The sequence below is a fragment of the Epinephelus fuscoguttatus genome, linkage group LG14 (genome assembly GCF_011397635.1).
Source record: "Epinephelus fuscoguttatus linkage group LG14, E.fuscoguttatus.final_Chr_v1".
Classification (NCBI taxonomy): Eukaryota; Metazoa; Chordata; class Actinopteri; order Perciformes; family Serranidae; genus Epinephelus; species Epinephelus fuscoguttatus.
Window position 1 is genome coordinate 10,274,972 of NC_064765.1, and position 24,588 is coordinate 10,299,559.

Consider the following 24,588-nt stretch of genomic DNA (forward strand, 5'->3'; position numbering starts at 1 on the left):
CCACAGTATTGTTGAAACGTAAAGAAACGTTCGATGTATCGGCTACATAATAACGTATAATTGTAACGTATCCATGGTTTACAGAAATGTACAATGCCAACATTTGTTTTGCTGATTGAGTTATTTATTCATGCTGTTAGTGGTGCAATTATCTGTACGTTTCATTTCCCAGCCTGAAGTTCTAAAGCCTTAAGATTTAGCCCAAATGCAGGGGAATTACAGCTAGCTCTAGCTGACTGTCTCATGGCTGGATGCAGTTGCCTGGCAACCAGCAGAAGTCTTGGAGGTCAGTGCTCCAGGCTACAAAATAGTCAACGGCCCTGTAAAAGCACAATGTGTTATGTTAACACTTAAATTTTTATAGGGATTAAACAAATTATAACATATCCATACTAAAAGTGCTAATAGAAGGATTTTTTTTAAACCTGTGGACAGAGACAGGTTATTTCCAACCGTTTCTAGTCTTTATGCTAAGATGAGCTAACCTGCTGCAGGCTTTAACTTCACAACATAAGAGTGGCATTGATCTTTCCATCTGTTCTCAGTAAGAAAAGCTTTTTCCCATGAAATATGAAACTATGTCTTTAACAGCTTAATTATTTCAGCTGATGTGCTTATGTGCTTATTATTTCTTTAAGTTTCGACAATCCTGTGTTTAAGATGTGGTCATGTTTAGACTGAAAAACCACTTGGTTATGGTTTTAAAAAAAAGTATATTTTGTTTTAAAATACCCAATTTTGGTGCCTCAGTCATGTCTTGAAATGCTGCAAAGTCTCACTAAGAAACACCTAGTTTTAGTGCCACAGCCGTTGCTGGAAATAATGAGTAAGTCTAACTGAGAAATACCCAATTTGCAGCCACAGTTGCCACTGGAAATGCAGCAGTGTCTCACTAAAAAAATCCCAGTTTGGGTGCCACAGTCATCACTGGAAACTACCCAGTTTTGGTAGCTCAATTGCTGCTGGAAATGCTGCAAAGTCTTGCAAAAAACATCTAGTTTTGCTGTCACAGTTGGAAATGCTGGGAGGTCTCACTAAGAAATACCCAATTTTGCTGCCATAGTTGCCACTGGAAATGCAGCAGTTTCTCGCTAAAAAATTCCAGTTTTGGTGCCGCAGTCACTGATGGAAATGCCGCTACCTCTTGCTAAAAACTACCTCATTTTGGTGGCACAATCGCTGCTGTAGATGCTGCTAAGTCTCGCTAAGCTCTACTTAGTTTTGCTGCCCAAGTTGCTGCTGGAAATGCTGTTAAGTCTCGCTAAAAACAGTTTTTGTGGCACCAAAGCCACTTGAAATACCATGATGTGCAGCTAAAAACCACCCAGTTTGGGTGCCACTGTCACTAGAAATACCACAACATGTGGCTAAAAAAACAACTGGTTTTGTTGTTTCTTGATCTCTAACAGTAGTCTGCAGCTTGGCAGCCGTCTCCTATCACACCATCCCCTCAACCTCCCAGTGATAACGTCAGTTCATGCAGACTACATGTAGTCAAAACTGCGTCATCACCTTAGAAATGTTGATATGATATGTATGAAAAGTAAAAATGTAACATATCCCTGGTTTGCAAAAACGTTCAATGCCAACATGTTCCTCTGGCGATCGGGCTGAGATGTGAATCTGTTCCTGATATATGTGGACCCCTGAGAGGCCCCAGTAAGGACCCCTGGAGGACACCAGTTTGGGAGCCACAGATATAGGTCACCTTTGTCAAATCATGTGTGTTGAAGCACAGATGAAGCTCCAAGCCAAAATAATTCTCAGATGTGTGGACCCACATCCAAATCTGGATCCATTTAAATTTAATTATAAAAACAAAAGATAACCTCCAATATATTCCGTCAGAATACAGACACTAAAATGGAGGAAATGAAAAGTCTGAAACACTCAAATCTCTCATTACTTGATTTCTTAATTTAATGCTCACATACAGTACAGGATACACATAAGATTTCCTTTACATCTCACAAACACAAAAGCAAACAGTTAAATACATAGATAACTTTAGCACCAGCATAGAGTACTGATCCACTCAGCGTTCTCTAAAACTCTTATTCATAGTGATTTTCAAAATAAAACACCTTAGCTTGATCTCACTAGGCATGGCTTACATGTAGTATCTTTACAGCAGCATTCACTTACAAAGGTTAATTGATTAAAAAAGGATGCATACTGTACACCAAAAGTGGTATACAAAAGCAATACTATATTATATACCCATTTACATGGCCGTTTAAGTTTTCTCAGTGTAACATTTAAGTGTTTCGTGTGTTTTGACAGCTTCCGTATCAACACTGATGCTCAATAAAAACATAGAAACATATGAATTTAAAAAAACCTTCTTATGAGTACACATGAAGTGCCTGTGGAGATAATTGGCATGTAACAATCTTGCATATTGAAACATAAATATATCACGTTCACAATGCTCTCATTTTTCTTTATATATACTAACACGAGAGCGACTGTCTTTCTATGTAGGCTATGTTTTGTTTAGGTTATATTGTTTTTTAATATTAAAATTATAATAAAAAAGAATGACAAAAATCCAATGGGAACATTACTTTTCTTGTTACACAGTAATGTGAAAAAATAGTATCAAAATGATTTTCTAAATCTCTCAATTAAAAAGCAATGTAGTATTTAATGCACCGTTTCTCAGTACAGTTATAGATATGTTTTCAGCTCAGTAAACACGGGTAAACAAGATCCTATGGTGAGATCTGACAAAGTGAGAGTTCCTTAAGGTATAAAGTGTTTTCTGTTATACATTTCTTGTCAGATGATGAATATATATATATGTATATATATATATATATATATATTATGAAATCTGCATGCAGCAGACAGATGTGCTGCTCATGAAGGTTTGTGAGACAAACACCTTTCCTTACACTGGCCTTCTTTTACTGGTTACATAATGTTAACATGTATGAAGGATGCATTCCACAATCTGATGGTTTTCAGTTCAAAATCTGTGCCAAAAGTAGAGTAAGTAAGTAAAGAGAGAAAAAGAGAGGGATGAATTTGTGATTATCACTACATGACATCATGGAAATCTTCAGTAAAATGTACCGAAAGGGTCCAACGACTGTGGACCTCACGTCTGATGACCCAAAGTCTGTGAGCCAAGGGAAAGAGGGTCGGGATACAAGTATGAGGTGTATCACTTCCTTTAGCAGTCCCCTCCGTCATTTACTCAACCAGATTTGAATGTTTCTCTGCTCAAAACTAGGGATGTGCATCCGTTGCGGAGTTGATTAAACACACTACCCATGCTAGTCTGCCCTAGAAATACTAGTTGGTCTAAACTGTTATCATTTTATGCGAGTGAAGGTATTTTTCCGAAAGATTTATTTTCCTAAAGATTGTTTTCAATAAGTCATTTGTTAACTTTTATTTAGTGAGCTGCCATATTTTGTAGGATAATATGCAATGTTCATAATACACAGTGCAAAGTGCCACATATTTCAGGGGCCTTTAATACACAATTTGGTTATTACAAAATGTGATTAAGAATTTCAAATAGCTCTTTTAATATGGACCAGAAGTTCTTAACTGGTCCAGTCACAGGGTCCAGATTCAAAGTCCACACAGTTGAATATATTTAGCGTCACACTTGCTTTTGGCTATGTCGTCAAGCTAGTTTGCTGTCTCTGTTAAGTACCTGTCCATTAGTCACTTACTCTATAGCAGGAAACGCCTCTTAAAAATAAAAGCTGTGCGAGAAATTCAATGTACTTTAAAATAAAGCCTGTATTTTCCATTCAGAATGGACCCGCAACCCACCAGTTGGGAACCACCAATATACATTTCTCTGGACAATTAAACTTAAAGATTAAATTGTGATCAATGTCAACTGTTTTCTGAGTGTTTCCTACTTTTAGACTAGTTAACTAGTTTAAGTTTAAACCTCAGTTTAAATATTAGGGGAATTTGTCGTCCCCTACATCCCTACTCAGACCCTTAAAGTAGCTAGAATGACAATAATAAATCAGTGGAAATGTAAAAGCAAAGTAGTATCAAAGTCATAGTGATGAACTTACTGATGAATCTGCAGTTGCCTCGGCTCAACGTAGCATTATAGTCGGTTTCAGCTTGTTAGGGGACGCTGTCGGGTCCTTAAATTTACTGTTTTGGTTCATTCTCACCACTCATGCTGTTTTTGGTCACAGCAAAGTAAAAGCTCTAAAAACCCACAGTACACCACCTGCTCAGCACCACACAACAGACACGCACAGTTAGCAACAAGCTAGTGAACTTAGTGGAGCATTCAGCAGCTAAAGAGACAAATATTTCCCTCAGGAGTCAGTGAAGACCAAAACAGAGGTAAAAACAAGAGTGAATTAGACTTACATTGATCAGGTGACTAGAAACATGTCTCTAAATTAAGCTAATATTGCTTCGTAAGAGCTGGATTTGACAAGTTAGCCAAATCAGTTTAAACGGTGATGCTATTTCAATGTTATGTTAACACCTGTTCCCTGTTAGAAGAAGCTAACATTTACGTGTACCCAATAATGTAAGCATTAAGTTGGACCCTACTCTCCTCCTACTTTTCCACATCTTGCTAATGTTAAAATGCTAATGTAACAGATAACAGATTCATAAACGACTAAAGATAAAGTTGTATCTGCGCAGTATTACTTGTTGATGTCACTCTTTGTGCGGCTGTCTTGGACTTTTTAGTTCACCTATAGCATACTTTTACAAAGAAGTTACTGTTACCTGCTCCTTCTGAGCACAAATGAGTTCATTTAACCTTAAAAGTAGCAACCTATTTGTGATGCACCTCATGCTTGCAGACCCTCCTCTCTTCCCGTTGGCCCACAGACCTGGGGTCCCTTTTCAAATGTATTGTTGGACTCAAGGAGGGGAAATATATCGTAGAGGGTTTTCAGAACTTAGTCTGCTTTAGTTTGTCAATGTGGTAGCAAAGCTTCAAGGCCGGCCCCAGCTTCAGTCCGAGATACTTCATGATCATGTCGCTCTTTAGGAGTAACAAAGCGTTTCCATCGATCTCCTGAGGGGCAGCAGAAAGAAGAAGATGGTGTCAAATCAGCCAGGAATAGACGACAAAGCAAGAATCCCTACTGGATGAACAAGAGTACCATGAACTTACATGTTTCCTAAAGACGTCTGCGTGGGGGCCGAGAGCCTGTGGGTCCGCATCCCTGATGAACCAGACAACATCTTCCACAGACCAGGTGGATGGGTCTTTATTGGGTGGAGCCTTGGACTCCTGGGGCTCTGTAGATGCATTATAACCTCCTGGAAGAACACAGAATAGAAAGGTGCTTAACTTTTCACACCTCAGAGAAAAATCCATTGAAGCAATCTTTGCTTTGTCTCACCTGTCCTGTTGCTCTCGGGGAACGTGTTTGGGCTGGTGGACGACTGCCTGCACATACTCATGGAGGCCGAGCCATTGGAGAACTGCTGTGACGAACGAAACCCGTAGGAGGACTTTGGCGAGTAGGACGAGCTTATGGAGCTGAAAGCAGAATCGCCGGGGTCCACGGAGTAGCGTTTGCCGTCAGACTGGTCTAAGTGGTAGTCCTCGGCCATCGATGTTTCAGCTAAAGATGAGATTAGAGTCAGAATTAGCTCAAATAATTTGTTTATGTCTGCACAGCAGCTTCTGTTAGACAGATTCAGACGTACCATCCGACTGGTAGGAGCCACCACTGTGCTGGGTAATGGGCTGATCACTGAAGAGGTTTTCACAGTGCAAGCTGCGGCAGAGCTTCTTCAGAAAGCGGAGCACATAGTCGATGCTGTTCACCACGGGGAGGCTGAGGAGGTGCTGCTTCCCATCAAATGTGGCTGGAGGAGCAAAACAGGAGGAACCACTTGAAACAACATCATAGTCTCAGTTATTAAACCTTTACTAATGCATGTTTGCTACACAGTGCCACCTCAGGTAAAGTGCTGAAATAAAAACAACAGAACAAATAGAAAGCAACACCTGAGGGAGGTCTTTGTACAACACCTGATATTTTTTCTCCCCCGTAGCCTTGCGTGAGGAGAGTGAACACTGTTTTCTGCTGAAAGGCGCTGTCGATGCATCCTTGGACCGCCTGCTGCAGCACCACAGAGGGTCTGTCAGGTCCAAAGTGATCGGGGAGCTGCTGGATCTTCTTCCTGTCCAGGTTGGGGCCAGTGTTGGCCTGTTTGTTGATGTAGATACAGACTGGGGCAGGGAAAACAGAGGGGGAGACAGGTTTGGGTGGATGAGGGATGGAGAAGAGATACCTAAATTATCTTAATGATCTTTAAGAGTCAAAGCAAATCGTCGCGAGATTTTCAGGACAAGAAGTCTATTAACGGTCCAGTGTGTAGGATTTAGAGGCATCTATTGGCAGATATGGAATCTAATAATCATAACTATGTTTTCATTCATTTACAATCACCAGAAAATAATAATCATTGTGTTTTCGTAACCTTAGAATGAGCCATTTATGTCTACATACAGAGCAAGACCTCGTCCAGAGTCCATCATGTTGTCATATGGTAGCCCAGATCAGACAAACCAAACACTTGCTCTCTATTTGCATTTTTGCGTTGGCCGCCATAGTTCCCCTACAAAGCTGACACATAGGAGGAGTTTCAGTTCTGCCACCTCACCACTAGATGCCACTAAATCCCACACACTGGACCTTTAATTCCTCTTAAGGCTCATTCATACTCCCTTTACGTACGAAAATAGACACATCAGTTTCAAATATTGTAATGTCACTGCCCTCGTACTTCTATCTGTCCTTTATGACGACATAAAACAGCCAATAGATGGCACTAGAGGGCGCAGCAAAGGCTTCAGACAACAACAAAGGTGGCCACGATGGAGGAGGTCATAATAATGTGGCTTTTAACAGAGGCAATGTTGTAGACAGTGGTGTGGATGAAAAATTCTTTTCATTATATTATTGATTCGGTCAGTTACGGCAATTTTCAAAGGTCTCCTACAGTTGTATCTCGCTAGAACAAGGCTACACTACCCCCCACGGTACTGCTCGGTTTCGCCCGTATCCCTAAGCTATCAGAAAATGGATACAGGCAAAATGAACGCAGCATTAACAGAGGACTCCATCCTTGTCCGTATACGTATCTAACTTTGAGCATAAATGAGCCCTTATGTGTGGTTTGAGAGTTCTGTGTCTTACCTGTGAGCACCTGGGGCGTGGCAGAGTGGGGGATGGTGGCAGCATCCTGAGGAATGGAGCTCATATCGGGCTCAGGGGTGCTGCTGGGTGGAGAGATAGCCAACGGTGTCATCACCATCCTGGGTTTGAGCTGTGGGAGAAGAAGTTTTTATATTCCTGTGTTTATTTCAGGCATCATTTATTTACTGAATCGTGCAGAGAGGGGGATGGTAGAATAATCAGGCAACCAAATCTGTATAAAACTGTGCTTTTTAAGCCACAGATGATAAATTCTGTGTATTCATGGATAAAAAACAGACATTATGACTTTCTCTTTTGACATAATAATATTTCAGTAACATCTGACTACAGCAGAACAAAGCCTCACAGATGTTAAGTCTCTCTCTGTTACACTGGGGTCCCACAAAACGTGAAGGGCATGGAGCCGGTGTGTCTGTCTTTCTGTGTACACATGCATTTTTAAACACACTGCATCCCCACACACACAGCACAGCTCATCCCCCTCCGGTTTCCCCCTCATGTGGCTGACCTTGAAGCCCGGCTTTCTCCCCCTCTTCTTTGGCACTTTGAGTGGAGGGAGCGATTCAGGGTAACGGTTTGGAAAATCCATCTTGGCGACATTGCGGAGCGGGGGTCTCCCTCTCTTCCTGCCCGGTATCTTCCCCGACTGGCTGGGGATGAAGGAGGGAGCCACTGCAGCTGATTGCATTTCACTGTTGTTGCCGTCTGATTTCTGTGCCGTTGCTGCAGGTACACTCATTTGGAGCTGGAGACAAAGAAAAACAAGCAACTGAGCTCCAGCTACAGAAATGCAAAGAAAACATGCACTTTACTTGCACATTAATCCTCCTCCTCCTCCTCCTTGGCAACTACATATCAGAGAGCAGCATTAGCATCAATTTAGAGCAGACACAGAGGAGGCAGAAAGGTGAACAACAGCAAACATCCAAACACTGAGACTGCAGAACACTCAGCTGAGCATTGCGGTGAGAGGAGCAGCATTTAGCAGAGCACCATCATAAGCAAACAACACAAAAGGCAGCCATGCATGAGCTGTGGAGGAAACAGCACCTCCATCCTGCACTGATAACACACTAATAAACCTGAGAGATGCAGAGAGGAGGGGGGATCTATTACCTGCTGTCTTCTATTGTGAAAACCCAAGAGCCAAGCCCTTTTGTCTTAAATCCCAGGAGCGTAAAGGTGACCATAAAGCTAGATCCCTAACAATGAAGGCAAAGCCATCTTGCTCTTGCTGTGTGTGGCTTTTTCCTCGTCCCCCCTTTTGGTTAACACACTGCTGCCTCTGCTGCTGCTGCTGCTGCTGCTGCTCGGCACACAGGCTGCAGACATCTCATTAGACTAATGCATTCAGCAGTGGCAGAGGGAGGGGGAAATTGACTTCACCATGGCTACCCAGCTATGAATTACCATTACGATGACAGCTTCCACCCTAATCTTTAAAAAAGAAAAAAAGAAAAAGGAAGAAGCAGCAAAAAAACAAACATGTGGCAAATCTCCCGTGCAGCACGAATGATTAATTCATGCCTCCAAAAATGTCTCTTGTTTTAAAATTAAAGCAGATTTATCAAAAGGATACAGTATGTAAACAAGCAATCAGCAGTCAGCAGCCACTCACCATCCAAAACAGATGTGGAGTGTCCCTACACTCCTTCCTGTGTTTCCTATATTTTTCCTGAGCACGGATCTCAAAGCAGGCGGCTTCCACTGTAATACTGTATATATATATATATATATGTGTGTGTGTGTGTGTGTGTGTACAACAGACAGACAGAGAGAGAGAGAGAGAGAGAGAGTGACAGTGTGTGTGTGTGTGTGTGTGTGTGTGCATTAAAGAGAGACGGAGAGAGAGAGGGAGAGTGAGTGAGGGAGAAGGGCTCCTCTGTTGTCATGGCAACAAGCCTGTAAGCCTCTGTAACACCCCGTCGGTTGTCTGCCATGTTTTTTTGTCTGCTCAGTGCTGTGGAGGTATAATTAGACCACGGACAGAGTTTCTGCCATCTTTAATTTTAATGAGAAGATTCATCAGAAAGTGTCAACGTTATTTTTCTTGATTTCTGCAGCAGGTTTGCAGCTGTCAGATGTTATTCTTGCAGATTTTATAAATATATTTATTGACATATGATAAATTTAGAGCTTTGACGGTTACTAGATTAATCCATCAAAAAAAAAAAAAACAATCTATTTTGATAATCAAATTATCATTATAATATGTTTTTTAAAGATAAATGTCAAATAGCTGCTGGTCAGATTTGAGGATTTACATGATAATAAACAGAATATATTTGGGTTTTTAACAAAAGAATACAACTGAGGACATGATCCTTGTTTTTAATCTGCATATTAATTGCTAATATAAATATATACAGTCAGTTGCAGCCCTGGATTTATTATTCAAACTGCAGTTAGCCTATGTAATACTACAGCTGATCACAAAATTAGAACTGCAACATCTGCCAGCAGCAACATTAAAGTCATTTGTAAGTATAAATGCCAAATATTTGCTTCTTAAATGTGACGATTTTGGTGCTTTTCTTTGTCATACATGATAATAAACTGAATATATTAGGGTTATGGACTGATGGTCGAACAAAACAACGTATTTTAGGACACAAACCTTGAGCTTTGTGTAGGCAAAATGTTAATTAAGAAAATAATTAATCAATAATTTCAGCCTGCATATATAACTCGAACTGCTATTAGGCTGTGTGATATTGCAGCTGAATACAATATTACAGCTGAAACAATTAGTTGATTCATTTCAATTGACATAACATTCATCAGCAACAATATTTAAGTTATTTATCTAAGCAAAAATGCCAAATATTTGCTCCTCAGATGTCAGGAATCAGTGCTTTTCTTCATCAAATGATAATATACTGAATATATTTGGGTTTTGGACCCATGGTCAAACAAAACAAAGCAATCAAGGACATGAACTTTGACATATTTCCTGACTGTTTTATCAGTAATAATCTGCATATTAGTCAATACTAAAAATATACATATATTTAAAACTGCAGCCCTGGTAGATTTGTCATAAATATTGATATATTGATACATATTGATTCTGAATATGTGAAACAGTTTCAATGCGCAGTTTAAGCAGTATTGATGCACCAGTACCTGCAGCTCTGTCTCGCTTTCTCTTATCATTAATGTGTACTACAGTCTCTGTGCTGTTCCCTACTACAAACCAAGAAAAGTCATCCTTGTCATGTTATAGCTCTGTTATATTCATCTTTTGATCATTTTTTAAAACATATGCCCTCAATGTCAAAATTTTCTGTGTTATCAAAAACGGTTTTGAATGTCAGTATTTTTCAAGATATTATATTGAAGTTAGAAATGTCAGTATTGTGACACTAAGCCCTAGATATATTATTCAAATTGTAGTTATCATACATTGCAGGAAAAATGGGTCCATTCATACAATATTTTAATTTACACAACATGCCTCAGCAACAGTGTTTACGTCTTTGTTTTTTAAGCAAAAATACGAAATATTTATTTTTTGAATTTGAAGATTTACTGCTTTTTTAGTCATACGTGACAATAAACTTGATAATGAATTGAATGTATTTGGGTTTTCGGTTGTTCAGACAAAACAAGACAATGAAGCACAGAAATCTTGAGCTGAGGGACATTACAACAAACCTTTTTCACTATTTTTGTATTTATAGTAAAAGCGATTAAACAGGAAAACAACTGGCAGATTAAATGATGATGAAAATGACTACTAGTTGCAGCTATATTCATTATTTTAATTGACAAGACATTTATCTTCAATATTTAAGTTATTACTGAAGTGAAAACTACAAACCTTTCTCTGGTTTCAGCCTCTAAAATGTGATGTAAATTAAATATCTCTGCATTTTGGATTGTTAGTTAACAAAAAAAATCAATCTGAAATCATTACTGTGGCTATTTTGTAACATTTAATACACTAAAACAACAGTCAGATGAATCCATAATAACAATAATCATCAGTTGCAGTTCTAAATAATATATCATAATAACCATAATCAATGCCTTGCTTATCTATTAATGAATTTGTCCCCTGCATATTTTCGTCTCTGCCTTTTCAACATGATTTCCTCCGTAAACACTGATCTGCATCATGTGCAGTTTCTCTGCAGTCCCTGTTTCTGCCACATGAAACACAAAAGGTCATTTTAGGTATTTCATGACTTGGACTCAGGTGTATATGTTCTAAATTTAGCCTAAATTAACACCATGGGACTTTGATTTTCCTATCTCCTTGGCCATTTCAGTAGATGCTACTACACTACAGGGTACAGTCATTTATTCTATAATAACAAATGAGGTGTAGTGTGTGTAGACCCTATTGTGGATGATTGTGATTAGGATGGCAACTAATAAGTATTTTTCTATTTTCAATTAATTTATCTTTATTTTTTTACTTAAGTATAAAGATAATTAAATTTAAAAAATGCCTGTAACAATTCCCAAAGCTCAAGGTCTTTGGATGATTTGTTTTCCCTAATGTCTCAAATCCAAATATATTCAGTAAAATTAAAAGTTAAATTAAGAAATAAATAAATAATTAAATGGCCTCAACAGCTGCTGCAGTTCTTTCGGAAAATACATTTTGAACTGATTCATTTAAAAAGAGACTTAAAGCTTTTCTTATTGCCATTGCTTTTAATAAAAAAAGAATATTCATTCAAACCATACACTGCAATTCTGATCCTTCTATTTAATCTGTTTTATTCAACTTAAGCTTGTTTTTAATCGTCTATTTTATTTTACTGTTTTAAAATCTTATTTAAATATATCCTTTTATGTCTTGTTTTTTAAATGTTATCTTAATGACTTTTATGTCTTTTGTAAATTTACAAAAATGCTTTGTTGTGTTTATATATATATATATATATATATGTATGTATATATATATATATATATATATATATATATATATATATGTATGTATGTAGATATATATATATATATATATATATATATATATACATACATACATATATATATATATATAATATAATACGTATATATATATATATATGTAGTAAATAGATGAACAAGAAAATATTCCAAAATTAACAAATATATTAAAAATGCTAATTATTATAAATAATAAGTAATAAGTATTATTGTTATCATCTTATTGTAAATGTATTAATATCAAAATAAATAAACAGATGTTTTAATAAATAGATTAATACATTTTTAAATCATCAAATATATGGGTATTATTATTATTAATAATAACAATAATTATTATATATTTTTAGTTTAAAACTATTTTATGACTTCAATATTTTCTTGTTTATCTATTTGCTTTTTTTTAAAAAAAAAAATATTGCTCACAAACATGTTGTCTACTTAAAATTAATTATCTATCTATTTATTTAAAAATCCCTTTATTTATTTGTATATAACAATATAAAAAATTAAGAATACTTAATATTATTAATAATATTCATAATATTGTTTGTTGAAGAATTGTTCAGCAATTATATATTATAAATGTTGATATATAATTATAAAATATTATCATAATCCTGCAGTGCTGTGACATTATAATAATAATAATAATAATAATAAATATTATCATTACTTAAATCCCGGGTCGTGGCCTGAGTGAAACTCCGCCCCCTGCTGGCCGACAGCGAGACACGCTTCTTGTTTGTTATGTGTTTGCTAATAAAGTTACGTTGAGGGAATTTGAAACCAAGATGGCGGTGTGCATACCGCTGTCTGTAAAGATGTCACCCTCAGCTCTACTGGGCGTCAGAAGTCTGTTGACTGAACAATATTCATCCGGAAAGCTGTTAAAATGTCTGACAGAGCTCTGCAGACGAGGTGAGACGAGTTTTGAGTGAGTCGTAGTGACAGTTAAGGAGTTTAAAGTTTTTCCGTTGGTCTGAAGCTAATTTCTACTAAAACTCCACCCAGTTGTACTTTTATTTAACATTTTATGCCATAGTTTACACTGTATTAAAGTTGTCTAGGTGACGTTACTCCTATAAATATATATGTGGCCTTCTGTTTAAACTTACCTTTGTATTTAACCAGCTGTCACTAACCTTTGGTCCTCGGCAGCAACATTACCTCACAGGTCAGTTAACGTTCACACTCACAGAGTCAGCTAGTTAAACTGTGCTGCTATCATTTAAATAAAGGTTACTCAGTGAAAGCCCAGCCGGCGGTGGAGGAGAGCGGGGTGAGCTCCGCTGGGTTCACCGGGCCTCTGGATCACTACACCGGGCTGATCAGAGACGGGACCCTGCGGGAGGATGAGCATCAGAAAGCGGTGCTGCAGACTCTGGACCAGCTCCATAAAAAGCTCCGAGGATACAGCAACACACCGACATCCTTCATCTCCAAGGTACAGACACAAACACACTCAGTGATTGCTGGTTCCCCTTGTTACCTTTGTACTGTTTTTTCCTTTAAAGATATGTTTACAAATAATGTGAAAAAAAACAACAACATTTCATACACATTTCATACACCAGGGGAATTCAAGGTGCTTTACAGAGCAATATAATATCAATATATCTATATCAATATAATATGGGATACAGATTTACAATAAAAGAGTGAAGTGGAAAAAAAGATATTAAAGGTATAATTGATTTCTAAATGATTTACAATCCAAAAAAAAATCACCATTAAAATAGCAAAAGTTCAGACAAGAGGTGCAAAGATAAAGAAGGTTATTTAAAATTGAGTTTAAAGTAATTTTGCATGGAGTAGGCAGTGTAAAAAAAGGTTATATTAGCTTTGACTTAAAAGTGGTCAAAAATATAATACGGAACATTCAGCAATATACAGCACATGTAACTTAATGATCATTTTCTTGATCAGTTTATTAGTTTTTGGTCTATAACATGTCAGAAAATGGTGAAAAATGTCAAACAGTGTTTCCCAAAGCCCAAGATGATGACATTAAATGTCATTTTTTGTCCACAACCCAAAAATATTCAATTTACTGTCAAAAGGGAGGAAAAAAATGAGAAAATATTCATATTTATGAAGATGTAATCGGAGAATGTTGATGTTTTTTTCTTAAACAATTAGTCAAACTGATTATTTGATTATTAAATTAGTCAGAGATTGATTTAATAGTTGACAACTGATTGATTAATCATTGCAACTCTAGGTGTCAGTAGCTTAAATAAATGACAGGATTTTTACTGACGTGTTAGGTGAGAGGTGGTGAAGTCGTGCAGAATAAAATGTCTGATTAAATGAGCACAGTTATTGGTCAGATAATTAAAGAAGATGAAAGGTGTGTGAGTCCAGGGTGACAATGTTCGTATTAGTCTTTAGTCTGTTAGGGGGAAACGTGAGGCTTCACCTCCTGAGCCGTCTGTCCTGACACAGAGGAGGTAGGACCTCACAGCACAACTCTGTTAGTCTCCTTACTGAAAATGCCCCACTGGTTGACCAGGAGGTTATTAAGAGGGTGTGAGGTGTTTTTCATTATCCAGCATCCTCTTCTCCACCACTACCACCACCTTTAATGTCTCCAATATGGAGGCGTGTCATCATAATTACTATCTCGACTTATTGAGGTCAGCAAAAATGATCGTGGTCATGTCCATATATTGTTCGATATCGCCCTTGTGTACAGGTGTGATTGTTTACAAAATGTCACCAATATTTAAGCCAGCATGTCAGAATAAACAGAAGAGTTTTCCTTAGCATTATAAGACTAAACCAAATGAGCATATAAAAACTACACAGAAACACATTTTTCTGTCAGTTCTGGTCGAATTAAAAGTTCACTGCTCTTTGAGAGGGTGTACTTACATTATTGTATCATATTGTCGGCATAAAATGGTCTTAGAATGACAATCATATAATTTATCGCAGTTGTTTCTGTGGCAGTAAATCTGCCAGTTACTGTGACAGATCTGCTGTGGTGGTTCAGAACAGAGCCAGCCTGTCCGATGAGTGTTTTGGTCGTCGACTCAGATGCAGCTGCTGCGGCACATCGCAGGAAAAATAACTGTTTGCAGTCACAGACTGGTATGCAAGATATGCAACATGTTGTTACTGACATTACTATTACTTTTATGTCATGTTACTACCTGTTCACGTCTCTGTATGTCTCTGTTTCTTTATGTGACTGCCTGTTTACAAGCTGTTAAACCATTACAGCTCTATATATATTTATGTGCTGATCGACATCCTGCTCTAAGCTGTCACATACATTTACCACATTACTGCATAACATGTTTACATCATGGTTAATTCATTCTATCTGTCGATCACAGCACTGTTTTGAATTCTATTTTAGATATATGTCACTCCTATATTTGAACTTCAGCACTATTTTATGCAGATATAATAAAGAACATGAAACTTAATGATTAATTACAGAAATTTACGTTTTGTAGTCTGTTCTTCTGAAGACTTGTATTTAATGTGGGATCGTTTTGTAACATCAGAACCCGTCTGCTGATTTTGTCTTTCAGTTTTTCACCAAACCAAAGGCTCCTAAAGGTTATTACATCTACGGTGATGTTGGTAAGAGAGAACAACCGCAGAGTTTCACATATATTTTACATTTCTCCGACATTTTGTGTTTTAAACTTTCCCTCTGTGTTGCTTCAGGCACAGGGAAAACGATGGTGATGGACATGTTTTATTCATACGTTGAGACTGAAAAGAAGAAGAGGGTTCATTTCCACGGCTTCATGTTGGACGTGCATAAAAGTGAGTAGGCTTCATGTTTGTACCGAGGGTGCAAATAATGTTCATCATTGTCACAGTTGAGTTTCTTTTGCTCCTAACATCCACCAGAGGGCAAATAGGTCCTCAAGCTTTGAGTCAAGCCACGTGGAGGGTCACTCAGCTGCAAATGGCTGTTTGGTGCAGTGGGAAGAAAAGATACATTAGCAGAAGATAGATTTTTGTTTTTACTTTATTTTGTTTTATTTATTTATTAACCCTTTGAAACATGAGCAAATTGGCTCGATTTCTTTAAAAAAAAAAAAAAAGATGAAATGACCCAAAAAATGAGTAAGAAATTAGTTTAAAAAAAAAAAAAAAAGATAATTAAAAGAAAGAAAGTTAAAAAGAAACAAACCAGGAAAGGACCTGGAAAGAGTGCTTAAAAATTATTTTATTATTTTATTTATAGTTTATTCTGTAACATTATTTTAAAATTGAATAATATTAATAATTATAAATGTAATCTTTTCCTAGCTTTTTTCTTTTTTCCCTATTTTTTTTTAAATATCATTTTCTAAATCTATAAAAAAAAATTTTGCAGTTTCTGGGATATTTCTTACCACATTGTTCATTGTATTTTCCCCCATATTTTTCGAAAAGAAATTAGCTCAATTAGCTCAGTGTTCAAAGGTTTCAATGCTTGTGAAAGGCATCTGAGCACAGCACAAGAAAAGTGATGCTGCTCCAGGTTTCAGAGGGTTCAGATGAACCCAGCATGGCTCCATTGCCAGGTCTCTTTTTCGTTCTGTACACAACCGCCGCTAACTGACATCCTCTCTTTGCTTTTTCAGTCTCACAAATAAATAACTGTATTTAAATGCCATAGTGTAAGTGGGCTTGGTGATACGTAATTATAACCTAGTGATAAGTTGTTTTATTGCCATGATTGAACAGCAAACATTGACAGTCATCAGTAATTTGGCATGATAAGGCCGTGGTCTCTGTCATATTGTTTGTACTCGGACAGCCATTGCTCCTACGCTCAGTGAAAGAACCAGAATCTTCGAGCCCAGCAGAGAGTTACTGCTCACTTCTGAATCAGACAGTTCCAACAACATGACGCCAGAGTCTGACTCACTCGGTTTTCCTCTCAGGGGTTTCGCGCACGATTCAAGCTTCAGCTCAGAGGGCTCAGCGCTTCATGCTGGGTACCTCTGTGATGAGAGTCTGTTGCTGTACTCACTCATTCTTTAGCTCATGGCGTGTGCAGAATAACGAGTTAACTTCCATGGAGGACTCTCTGAATCTGAAGTTAACCTGGCTCTTATGCACAGTAAAGTCACATGGTTTATTTACACTAGGAAGCAGGCAGGAATATATGTTACTTAAATTTCATTTTTACACCAATACACCTAATAAAAAAAACATCAATCTTATACAGTCATGAAAAACAATAAAAACACTTTATAAACAAGACCAAATCCTTGGACCCGTCCTGGAAAGGATGTTTCACTTCACTAGCTCACTCGGCATCCATTTTTCAGCTGTTTTGTGAAACTGTTCAGAGAATGAGCTGATTAAATTTGATTTAGGATTATATTCCTCTCCTCCCGTCCTGTTTGGAGGAATGTGCTTCTACCTGCTTTACTTTTTAGATTGGGATGTTTCAGATTAGATACACTCGCCCTCGTATTCATGCAAAGAGAATCACGAACATACTGAAAATAACGGGTGAAATAATTTGGACATAGACCGTGTAAAACTTCTAGACCATTATAAGTTTTACCTTTTGAACGAATGAATTCTGTGTCAACAGGGAGCCGATTCATTCGTTCATTAGTTTCTCAAGGCTTTTTGAAGCTTATTTTTTGTTCTTTTAGTTACACCACTGAACCAGAAATGAGTTTACTTGTTCCCTTTTTAAGAGTTGTTCAAAAAGAGCGAGTTGCTCCTGATTCTAACGTCATTAGCGACAGACAACCCACTGAATCAACAGCTCTGTGCAAAGTGATTTTGCCTCTACGACACTGTGTATCCTTGTTAATATTGTGGTGTCTGAAGCTGCATATTGAGAGTGATCAGTAGCCTGGTGTGTCAGCTTTAGTTGTACTTCCCATATATCTTACTGTATGTTAACAAGAAGAGAAACAAGCCTCCATACAGTCCTCTGCACTGTCAGCATTTCATCCTGAGAGGATCTGAACAGGTTTCAGTGGGGGTTTAGTTCACTGCTTTCATTTCAGTACTGGTGTGAAATGAGCATCTCGACACGCTATTTTCAAAGTCTGTGGAACAACGCAGAGCTGTGTTTCTTAAGCAGCACTTATATTTCCTGTTTTAGCCACCACATTTTGGTTTTGTTATATTTAAAGTACTGCTTATGTCGCGTTATATATAGGCATGCTGCTGACAAGCCTCTTTATATGGGTCTAGTAAAAGTCTTGAGTATTCTTTTATAAAGTTAGATAAATATAAATAGCAAATAGCTCTCACTTTGTATTGAAAGCATAAAGTTAATTACAGCACTTCAGTCTAACTTTACATTTTGTGAACTGTTACACCACAAAATAAAGAGTAGAATATCCAAGTGTACTCATTTGTACTTACACTTATCTTACAGAGCTAAAACTAAGTTTGTATTATTATTATTTTATTTCTTTTGGTTTGTAGGAATCCATCGGCTGAAGCAGAGCATGCCAAAGAGGAAAGCAGGGAAAATGGCCAAATCTTACGACCCCATTGCTCCAGTAGCTGAGGAGATCAGTGAGGAGGCCTGTCTGCTGTGCTTTGATGAGTTTCAGGTAATTATCTCTTTGATCAGTGCAACACAGAGACATTTAAATGAGTCTGACAGCATCTGTACATTATTTGTGTTTGTATCATTTGACCTAAACTTTAATGTTCCAGGTGACTGATATCGCTGACGCCATGATTCTTAAGCAGCTCTTTGAGAATCTGTTTCTGAACGGTGTCGTTGTTGTGGCCACGTCTAATCGTCCTCCTGAAGGTGAGTGTAACAGCAAATCCAACACATTTTCAGAAGCTGTTCTCCCTGCTCGACTAAGTCACAGCTGATATCATATATCATTGATACTGGACTAAGACCCGCCGTCTCAATCTGTCCTGGTTCGTTTTTTTTTTTTGGTCTGCACCAGTGTTACATTGACAGCTTTTATACCTGCCCAAACAACCGTCCTTACTGGGTAAATGTGCCAGAGTTAGTTTAACTGAACAGGTTGGGGTGAAAGCATCCTTAGTTTGCATCCAGATAACTTAGAATGTCCTTTGCGTGTCAACTTCGGATTTATGTTTTGAATTGTGATATGGTGTGCCGCCATTAAGTGTCAAAGATGATTCTGCATGTTAAGAGAAACATTTAAAAAATCTCCACACATCATTTGTATCAGTGTGTAATTTTTGATAAATTAGTAAAGAAAGACTAAATCTCTCCATATGCTATCCAAGATACAAAAAATAGTTTGAATGGGACACTGTGACCTAAAAAATTGCCTTTTAAAGTCCCTGTGCTTTTTAATTGTAAGTAGAAAAATGTTAAAACAACTCATGACCCTCTCTTTCTCCTCAGACTTGTATAAAAACGGGCTGCAGAGAGTCAACTTTGTGCCATTTATTGCTGTGTTGCAGGTAAGAAAGCAGATAATGTATTATTAAACAAATGCTATTTTTTTATTTTGCACCTGTTAATCATTTGTCTCTCACACGCAGAAATATTGCCAGACTCTTCGCCTGGATTCTGGGATAGATTACCGCAAAAGGAACAAACCCACGGCTGGAAAACTCTACTTCCTGTAAGAAATCCATAAAGTGAAACAATCCTCCATTGAAAGCCAGATGTTGATCTGTTGTGTGCGTGTTTTTAATGTTTCCTTGTGACGTTCACCGCAGCTCCAGTGAGCCTGATGCAGAGGCGACTCTAGACAAGATGTTTGATGATCTGGCTTTTAAACAGAATGACAGTAAGAAGACTTTCAAACTACATTTGGCCTTTACAGCTGAAATATAATGTGCTCAGAATTTTATCTGTATTACCACAGAAATTACAATCTATTATATCACATGGTGAACTTGCCATTCTATATTTCTCCACAGTAACACGACCGAGAGTTATGATTGTTCACAACAGGAAAGTCCGTCTGAACAAAGCGTGTGGGACCATTGCAGACTGCACGTTTGAGGAGCTCTGTGACAGAGTAAGTCTCTCAGACCTTTTCTTGTTTTATACGCATATTGTGCAATACATACGATGGCTCTACATGTGTCATTCTAGACTTCTAATTTTGGATTATTATGTCTTTTAATGGATAGACTGTTACATTTCTTTGCCTGGTTCTGAGCTCTTTGTCAAACAAAAAACTTTTTATGCTCACATTGTTAAGTCCTGTTTCCACCAAACACTTTCAGTATGGTACCTTTGGAACCAACAGTAACCCTTCAGACATGGTACCTAGACCCTAGCGTTCCCACTGCAAACAGTACTCTTAAATGCGGGCGGGGTTGTTGTCACTCACTGCTCCGTCCAGCACTCACTGTATTTCTTCCTTTATCAGTCTGCACCTGGTTTATCATCCACACAATGAGGCTGCACCCCAACATTTTCAGAACAAAATAGAACAGGCTGCAGTGAGAGTCTCTCTCCATGGGATATTTAAAAAGCAGGTTTGTCCATTTAGTCCTTCTCAGGCAAGCTCAGGGGTTTAGTGTTGGCAGAGCCCACAGGAACGAGAATATAAAGATGCACTCATTACTAAAAGAATATGTCATCCAAGAGAGACAATAAAAACTAAAGTAATGGTCAAAGTTGCCACAGTAAAATTTAAGGTGCGTTGATGGATTCACATTATCAACTCATACATTGAGTAACATCACAAGTAAATGTTCCACCTTAAAATTTGCCGGCAGTCGGCCCAGTGAATGAAATTATTGTTTCTCAGACTCCAGCTGCTGTGAGAGGCAGCAAAACATCATTTCATTGTATAGTCACAGTTTACTAATAAAACTCTCCACAGTATGAACAGTGGTTACATGAGCCTCAAAACCAGCCACAACTCAGCCCTGAGCAGAGTGACCGTCCTCTACTGACCAATCAGACTGCAGTGTTCACAGCTCCACCTTTTAGTACCAGATCTGTGTGCTAGGTACCCCAACAGAGGGGGGACCAAATATGGGGATGGTACCGAACGGTTCCATTGGTACCATCCACAACTTTTCACAGTGGAAACGGAAAAAAAGCAAATCGAACTGAACTGTACCGTACTGCTCAGTGGAAACAGGGCTTAAGCAGTGTTCATAATGGACAGATCATTTGCAGCAGTCTTCCCCTTCTTCGTTCTTCCCAGGACTTTCAAATTGCTGGTGAAAACTTGTGCCAGTTTTGGTTGTTCACAGTTAAAATCCAGCTGTCATACCATCATGAATGATCCTGCATTTTTTTTTTTTGGTTTCCCTGAAATATCAGATTGATGGTGAAAACAAATGTGTGGGGTTTCTTTTTCCTCATACAGTTGACACAGTCCAGCCATAATGGCCTTTATAGAGTCATTATAAACTCTGTTGTTGCCTCAAAAAGTCCTTCCACTGTATGCTTCAGAGGCAATTTAGTCACATAGTATGACAGTGTCACATGCAGTCTTGTTGATATACTTTATAGAAGAACTTTTCACCGCTGCACTGTTACACCAAATATCATTTTATACACCTTTTGCTGTATTTCAGCCTATTTTGTGTCTTTTGAAGTGTTGGGAACTTGACCAGAATTTAAAGTCCTTGGTTGTGTTATAAATTTTTAAAATACTGACTCACAGGTGGCTCTGTAGAGGCCGAAGCAGTCCAAATACATGGGCAAATTAAGTCCTAAGCCACAACTTTCTAGTAAACGAGCATTTCTAGACAAATTATTTATCTCTCTTTGTTAAAACCCAGGAAATGGAAATTGTATGGCAGCTTAAATTGGTGTAGTACACTAGCCAAGGTCACATAATTGTTTTCAGAGGTTGAATTATTGTGATGTCCAGTGTTTGAATGTAACTGTTTCAGCCTTTAGGGGCCAGCGACTATCTGGAGATATCCAGACTGTTTGACACCGTCTTTATTCGACACATTCCTCAACTGACGCTGAACAAGAAAACTCAAGCCAGGCGGCTCATAACGCTCGTGGACGCCCTCTACGACCAAAAGGTACACTGCTGTTATTCGCCTGCACACATGGCCGACATCTGTTTTTTTAAATACAATAATGTTGTCTTGTTTCAGGTGCGGGTGGTGATTCTTGCAGATCATCCATTGGAGGATATTTTCGTACACAATGGTGATCACAATCACGACGAGAGCCACATCATGATGGACGATCTAGGGCTGAAAAGGGTGAGAGCGCGGACTCTGTTTTCACAGCTAAACCAGTTTTTCATGTGGTAGAGTAGATGATTAAACTGGCAGAGGCTGTCAGTAAAGGAAGTTTAAACACAGACCAAAGTTAGTCAGTCCAGTGAGAAATCATCTTCGCCAGAACTTTGGTCTATTACTGAGTCTTAATTGAACTTCTTTTAAATCAAATAAGTGTATACCTCTGACAAGAATGCTCAATCCTCTTAGTGTATGACTTTAATAATAGAAATTGGTATCAGTAATTTTTACCTGCATTTAAATGAGAGTTTACATAGTGATGAACAATTATTGGATACGTAGGTCAGAGAGAAATGCTCCAAAAAGCCCCACATATTAAGAAATCCATGGATCTGAAGATTTTACCTTCTACCAAGTTTCACTGAAGTCTTGTAAAAAGTTTTTGGGATATCCTGCTAAATAACTAATAGAGAGATGTGACATGAAATGCTGGGGCCTTTCTGTGAGGAGTTTGCATGTTCTCCTAGTGTCAGCGTGTGTTTTCTCTGGCTTCCTCCCACAGTCTGAAGACATGCAGGTTAGGATCATTGGTGACAATTATTTTGCCCGTAGGTGTGAACGTGAGCGTGAATGGTCGTCTGTCTATGGCCCTTTTTACACAGAGATCATGCCATAGGGCCACTTAAGAGTCCCTTCTCAATGCCACCTTTGCATTATTACACAGAACCAAACAACTGCAGCATCACGCCGCTCCGGTGTTTGATTTTAAACAACATGCCTGCATCACAGAAGCAAGTGAGGCGTTACATAAACGTTGGCACAACATGCACGTTGGCAGCGCTCTCTAAACAATAACACTGGCATAACATGGCGATAACAATCATGCACCATCCCTGTTAATGGTGTCTAACTGCTATTAAAGGATGGCTTCAGCATTTTTCAACCTGGACTCTATTTCACCATGTAAATTGATGAAAGAGACACCCCAAAAAATCTCTTTGAAAAATTGTTTCAACAAGATGAAAATATTCGTTAAACAGGAAACCATAAAACATAGTATATATGGGTGCTTCAAAACCCGAGTGCAATAAAGGAAAGATCTGTTTAAACATTCAAAGACCAAAGTTTGAAGATGATGTGAGGTCTGCAGATTTTAAAACATAAAAATAAAGAATAAATATTGGTGTAATGACGGCAGCACATTGTCATCTTTTTGTTGAATTGTCTTTTTTCCATGAGGACGATTCTCACTCAACTCATTTAATTTTAATTTAACACCCTGTGGTTTAACAGGATGAAGCCAGCAGTCTGTCCATCTTCAGCGGAGAGGAGGAAACATTCGCCTTCCAGAGGACGGTGTCTCGCCTCACAGAGATGCAGTCAGAAGAATACTGGTTAGAAGGGGACAGGAGCACTAAATCAAAAGTATAACATTTCTGAAAAGTGGATCACGTTACACAACTTCCGTACTCCAGAAACTGTCCTCCTCTCTGCCAAAAACAGCCCAGACTGAACACTAACTCCCACTCATCTTATCCAGCACAAAGCCAGTGGGACTGCTCGGCAGTACGCGTGCACATGTTGTACAGAGAATATTTATTGAAATCTTCAGGCCTTTTATGACTTTATTGTGACATTGCACTTTAATATCATTTTTAAGCTGAACTTTAGGGTGTCATATTGCTTTTAACTCCGCAACATTTAGAGGTCCAATGGTATTTTATGAATCTGTGGGAACGAGCTGGACGACTTTTCGAAATGGATTCCTAAAGGACATTAATGAAGATTTAAGGGATATTTTAATCTCGTCTCTTTGGAGAACATAATGCATCTCAGTGATTTATATATGATTTTAATGCAAGCGTAAATACAGTGGCAGCAGATTTATTTGGGGATTTAGAGCTGTGTGTTTATTTCTGATGATTTTTGTGGATGGGACTCATGAAATGTTCGTCTCAGAACGTTTCACGGATCAATTAAACAACACTTGACTCCATGTATCAGTATTTTAAAAAAGGAAACAAGGAAGTGCTTTTAATTTACAGATGACTTCAGCGGCAAAATATTTTTATGTGTCTGTCTTCATAAACAAAACAAACTAACGGTTCAAGTGTTTGCCTTTTTACAATAATCTCGCCTTTATTTAAACACTGAGTAATATTCAGCATGTGACGAAAACGAAGAAGCAGTGTGGGAAGTGAAAGTGAGAAAAACCCTCAAAGTTTGTCTCCTATTCAAACAAACAAAAAAAGAGTGTTATTGGGACCAACAGACAGTTGGTGGTATTTAATTTAGTGGAATCTTTGTTTATTTGTGCTGAAACTAAATCTGAAGATCTTTTTAAAGCTGTTTCATATTGGAGGATTTATCTGCC

General features: G+C 38.0%; 2 protein-coding genes across 3 annotated transcripts; one reads left to right on the plus strand and one right to left on the minus strand.

Annotated features, from left to right (window-relative positions):
- Positions 1–1,560: 1,560 nt before the first annotated feature.
- On the minus strand, positions 1,561–9,012 carry LOC125901416 (sex comb on midleg-like protein 4). 2 transcript variants are annotated; one of them, XM_049597115.1, is made up of 8 exons: positions 8,806–9,012; positions 7,696–7,932; positions 7,167–7,296; positions 5,996–6,196; positions 5,668–5,829; positions 5,358–5,582; positions 5,126–5,274; positions 1,561–5,026 (listed from the first exon to the last, which is right to left on the minus strand). In XM_049597115.1, the coding sequence occupies exons 1-8, from the start codon at positions 8,806–8,808 to the stop codon at positions 4,901–4,903; spliced, it is 1,233 nt and encodes a 410-aa protein (XP_049453072.1). In that variant the 5' UTR covers positions 8,809–9,012; the 3' UTR covers positions 1,561–4,900. The 2 variants fall into 2 exon arrangements, with proteins under 2 accessions (XP_049453072.1, XP_049453073.1); XM_049597116.1 differs by lacking the exon at positions 8,806–9,012 and adding an exon at positions 8,304–8,504.
- A 3,861-nt stretch (positions 9,013–12,873) lies between these two features.
- Positions 12,874–24,101, plus strand: afg1la (AFG1 like ATPase a). Its single transcript, XM_049596969.1, has 13 exons — positions 12,874–13,031; positions 13,352–13,557; positions 15,656–15,707; positions 15,795–15,896; positions 18,525–18,655; positions 18,762–18,861; positions 19,441–19,499; positions 19,581–19,663; positions 19,761–19,831; positions 19,965–20,065; positions 21,909–22,049; positions 22,125–22,235; positions 23,508–24,101. Exons 1-13 carry the CDS (start codon positions 12,905–12,907, stop codon positions 23,643–23,645), a joined length of 1,422 nt encoding a protein of 473 aa, XP_049452926.1. The 5' UTR covers positions 12,874–12,904; the 3' UTR covers positions 23,646–24,101.
- Positions 24,102–24,588: the final 487 nt, after the last annotated feature.

Excerpts from the sequence above, each read along its gene's own strand:
- LOC125901416 (XM_049597115.1), bottom strand. Across the intron at positions 7,297-7,695 it reads GGAGAAAGCCGGGCTTCAAG|CTCAAACCCAGGATGGTGAT; the intron begins GTCAGCCACATG and ends CTTCTCCCACAG. Across the intron at positions 5,275-5,357 it reads CCCCGAGAGCAACAGGACAG|GAGGTTATAATGCATCTACA; the intron begins GTGAGACAAAGC and ends GTGTTCTTCCAG.
- afg1la (XM_049596969.1), top strand. The coding sequence starts at position 12,905 with ATGGCGGTGTGCATACCGCTGTCTGTAAAGATGTCACCCTCAGCTCTA. Across the intron at positions 19,832-19,964 it reads GGCTTTTAAACAGAATGACA|TAACACGACCGAGAGTTATG; the intron begins GTAAGAAGACTT and ends ATTTCTCCACAG. Across the intron at positions 22,050-22,124 it reads ACGCCCTCTACGACCAAAAG|GTGCGGGTGGTGATTCTTGC; the intron begins GTACACTGCTGT and ends GTCTTGTTTCAG.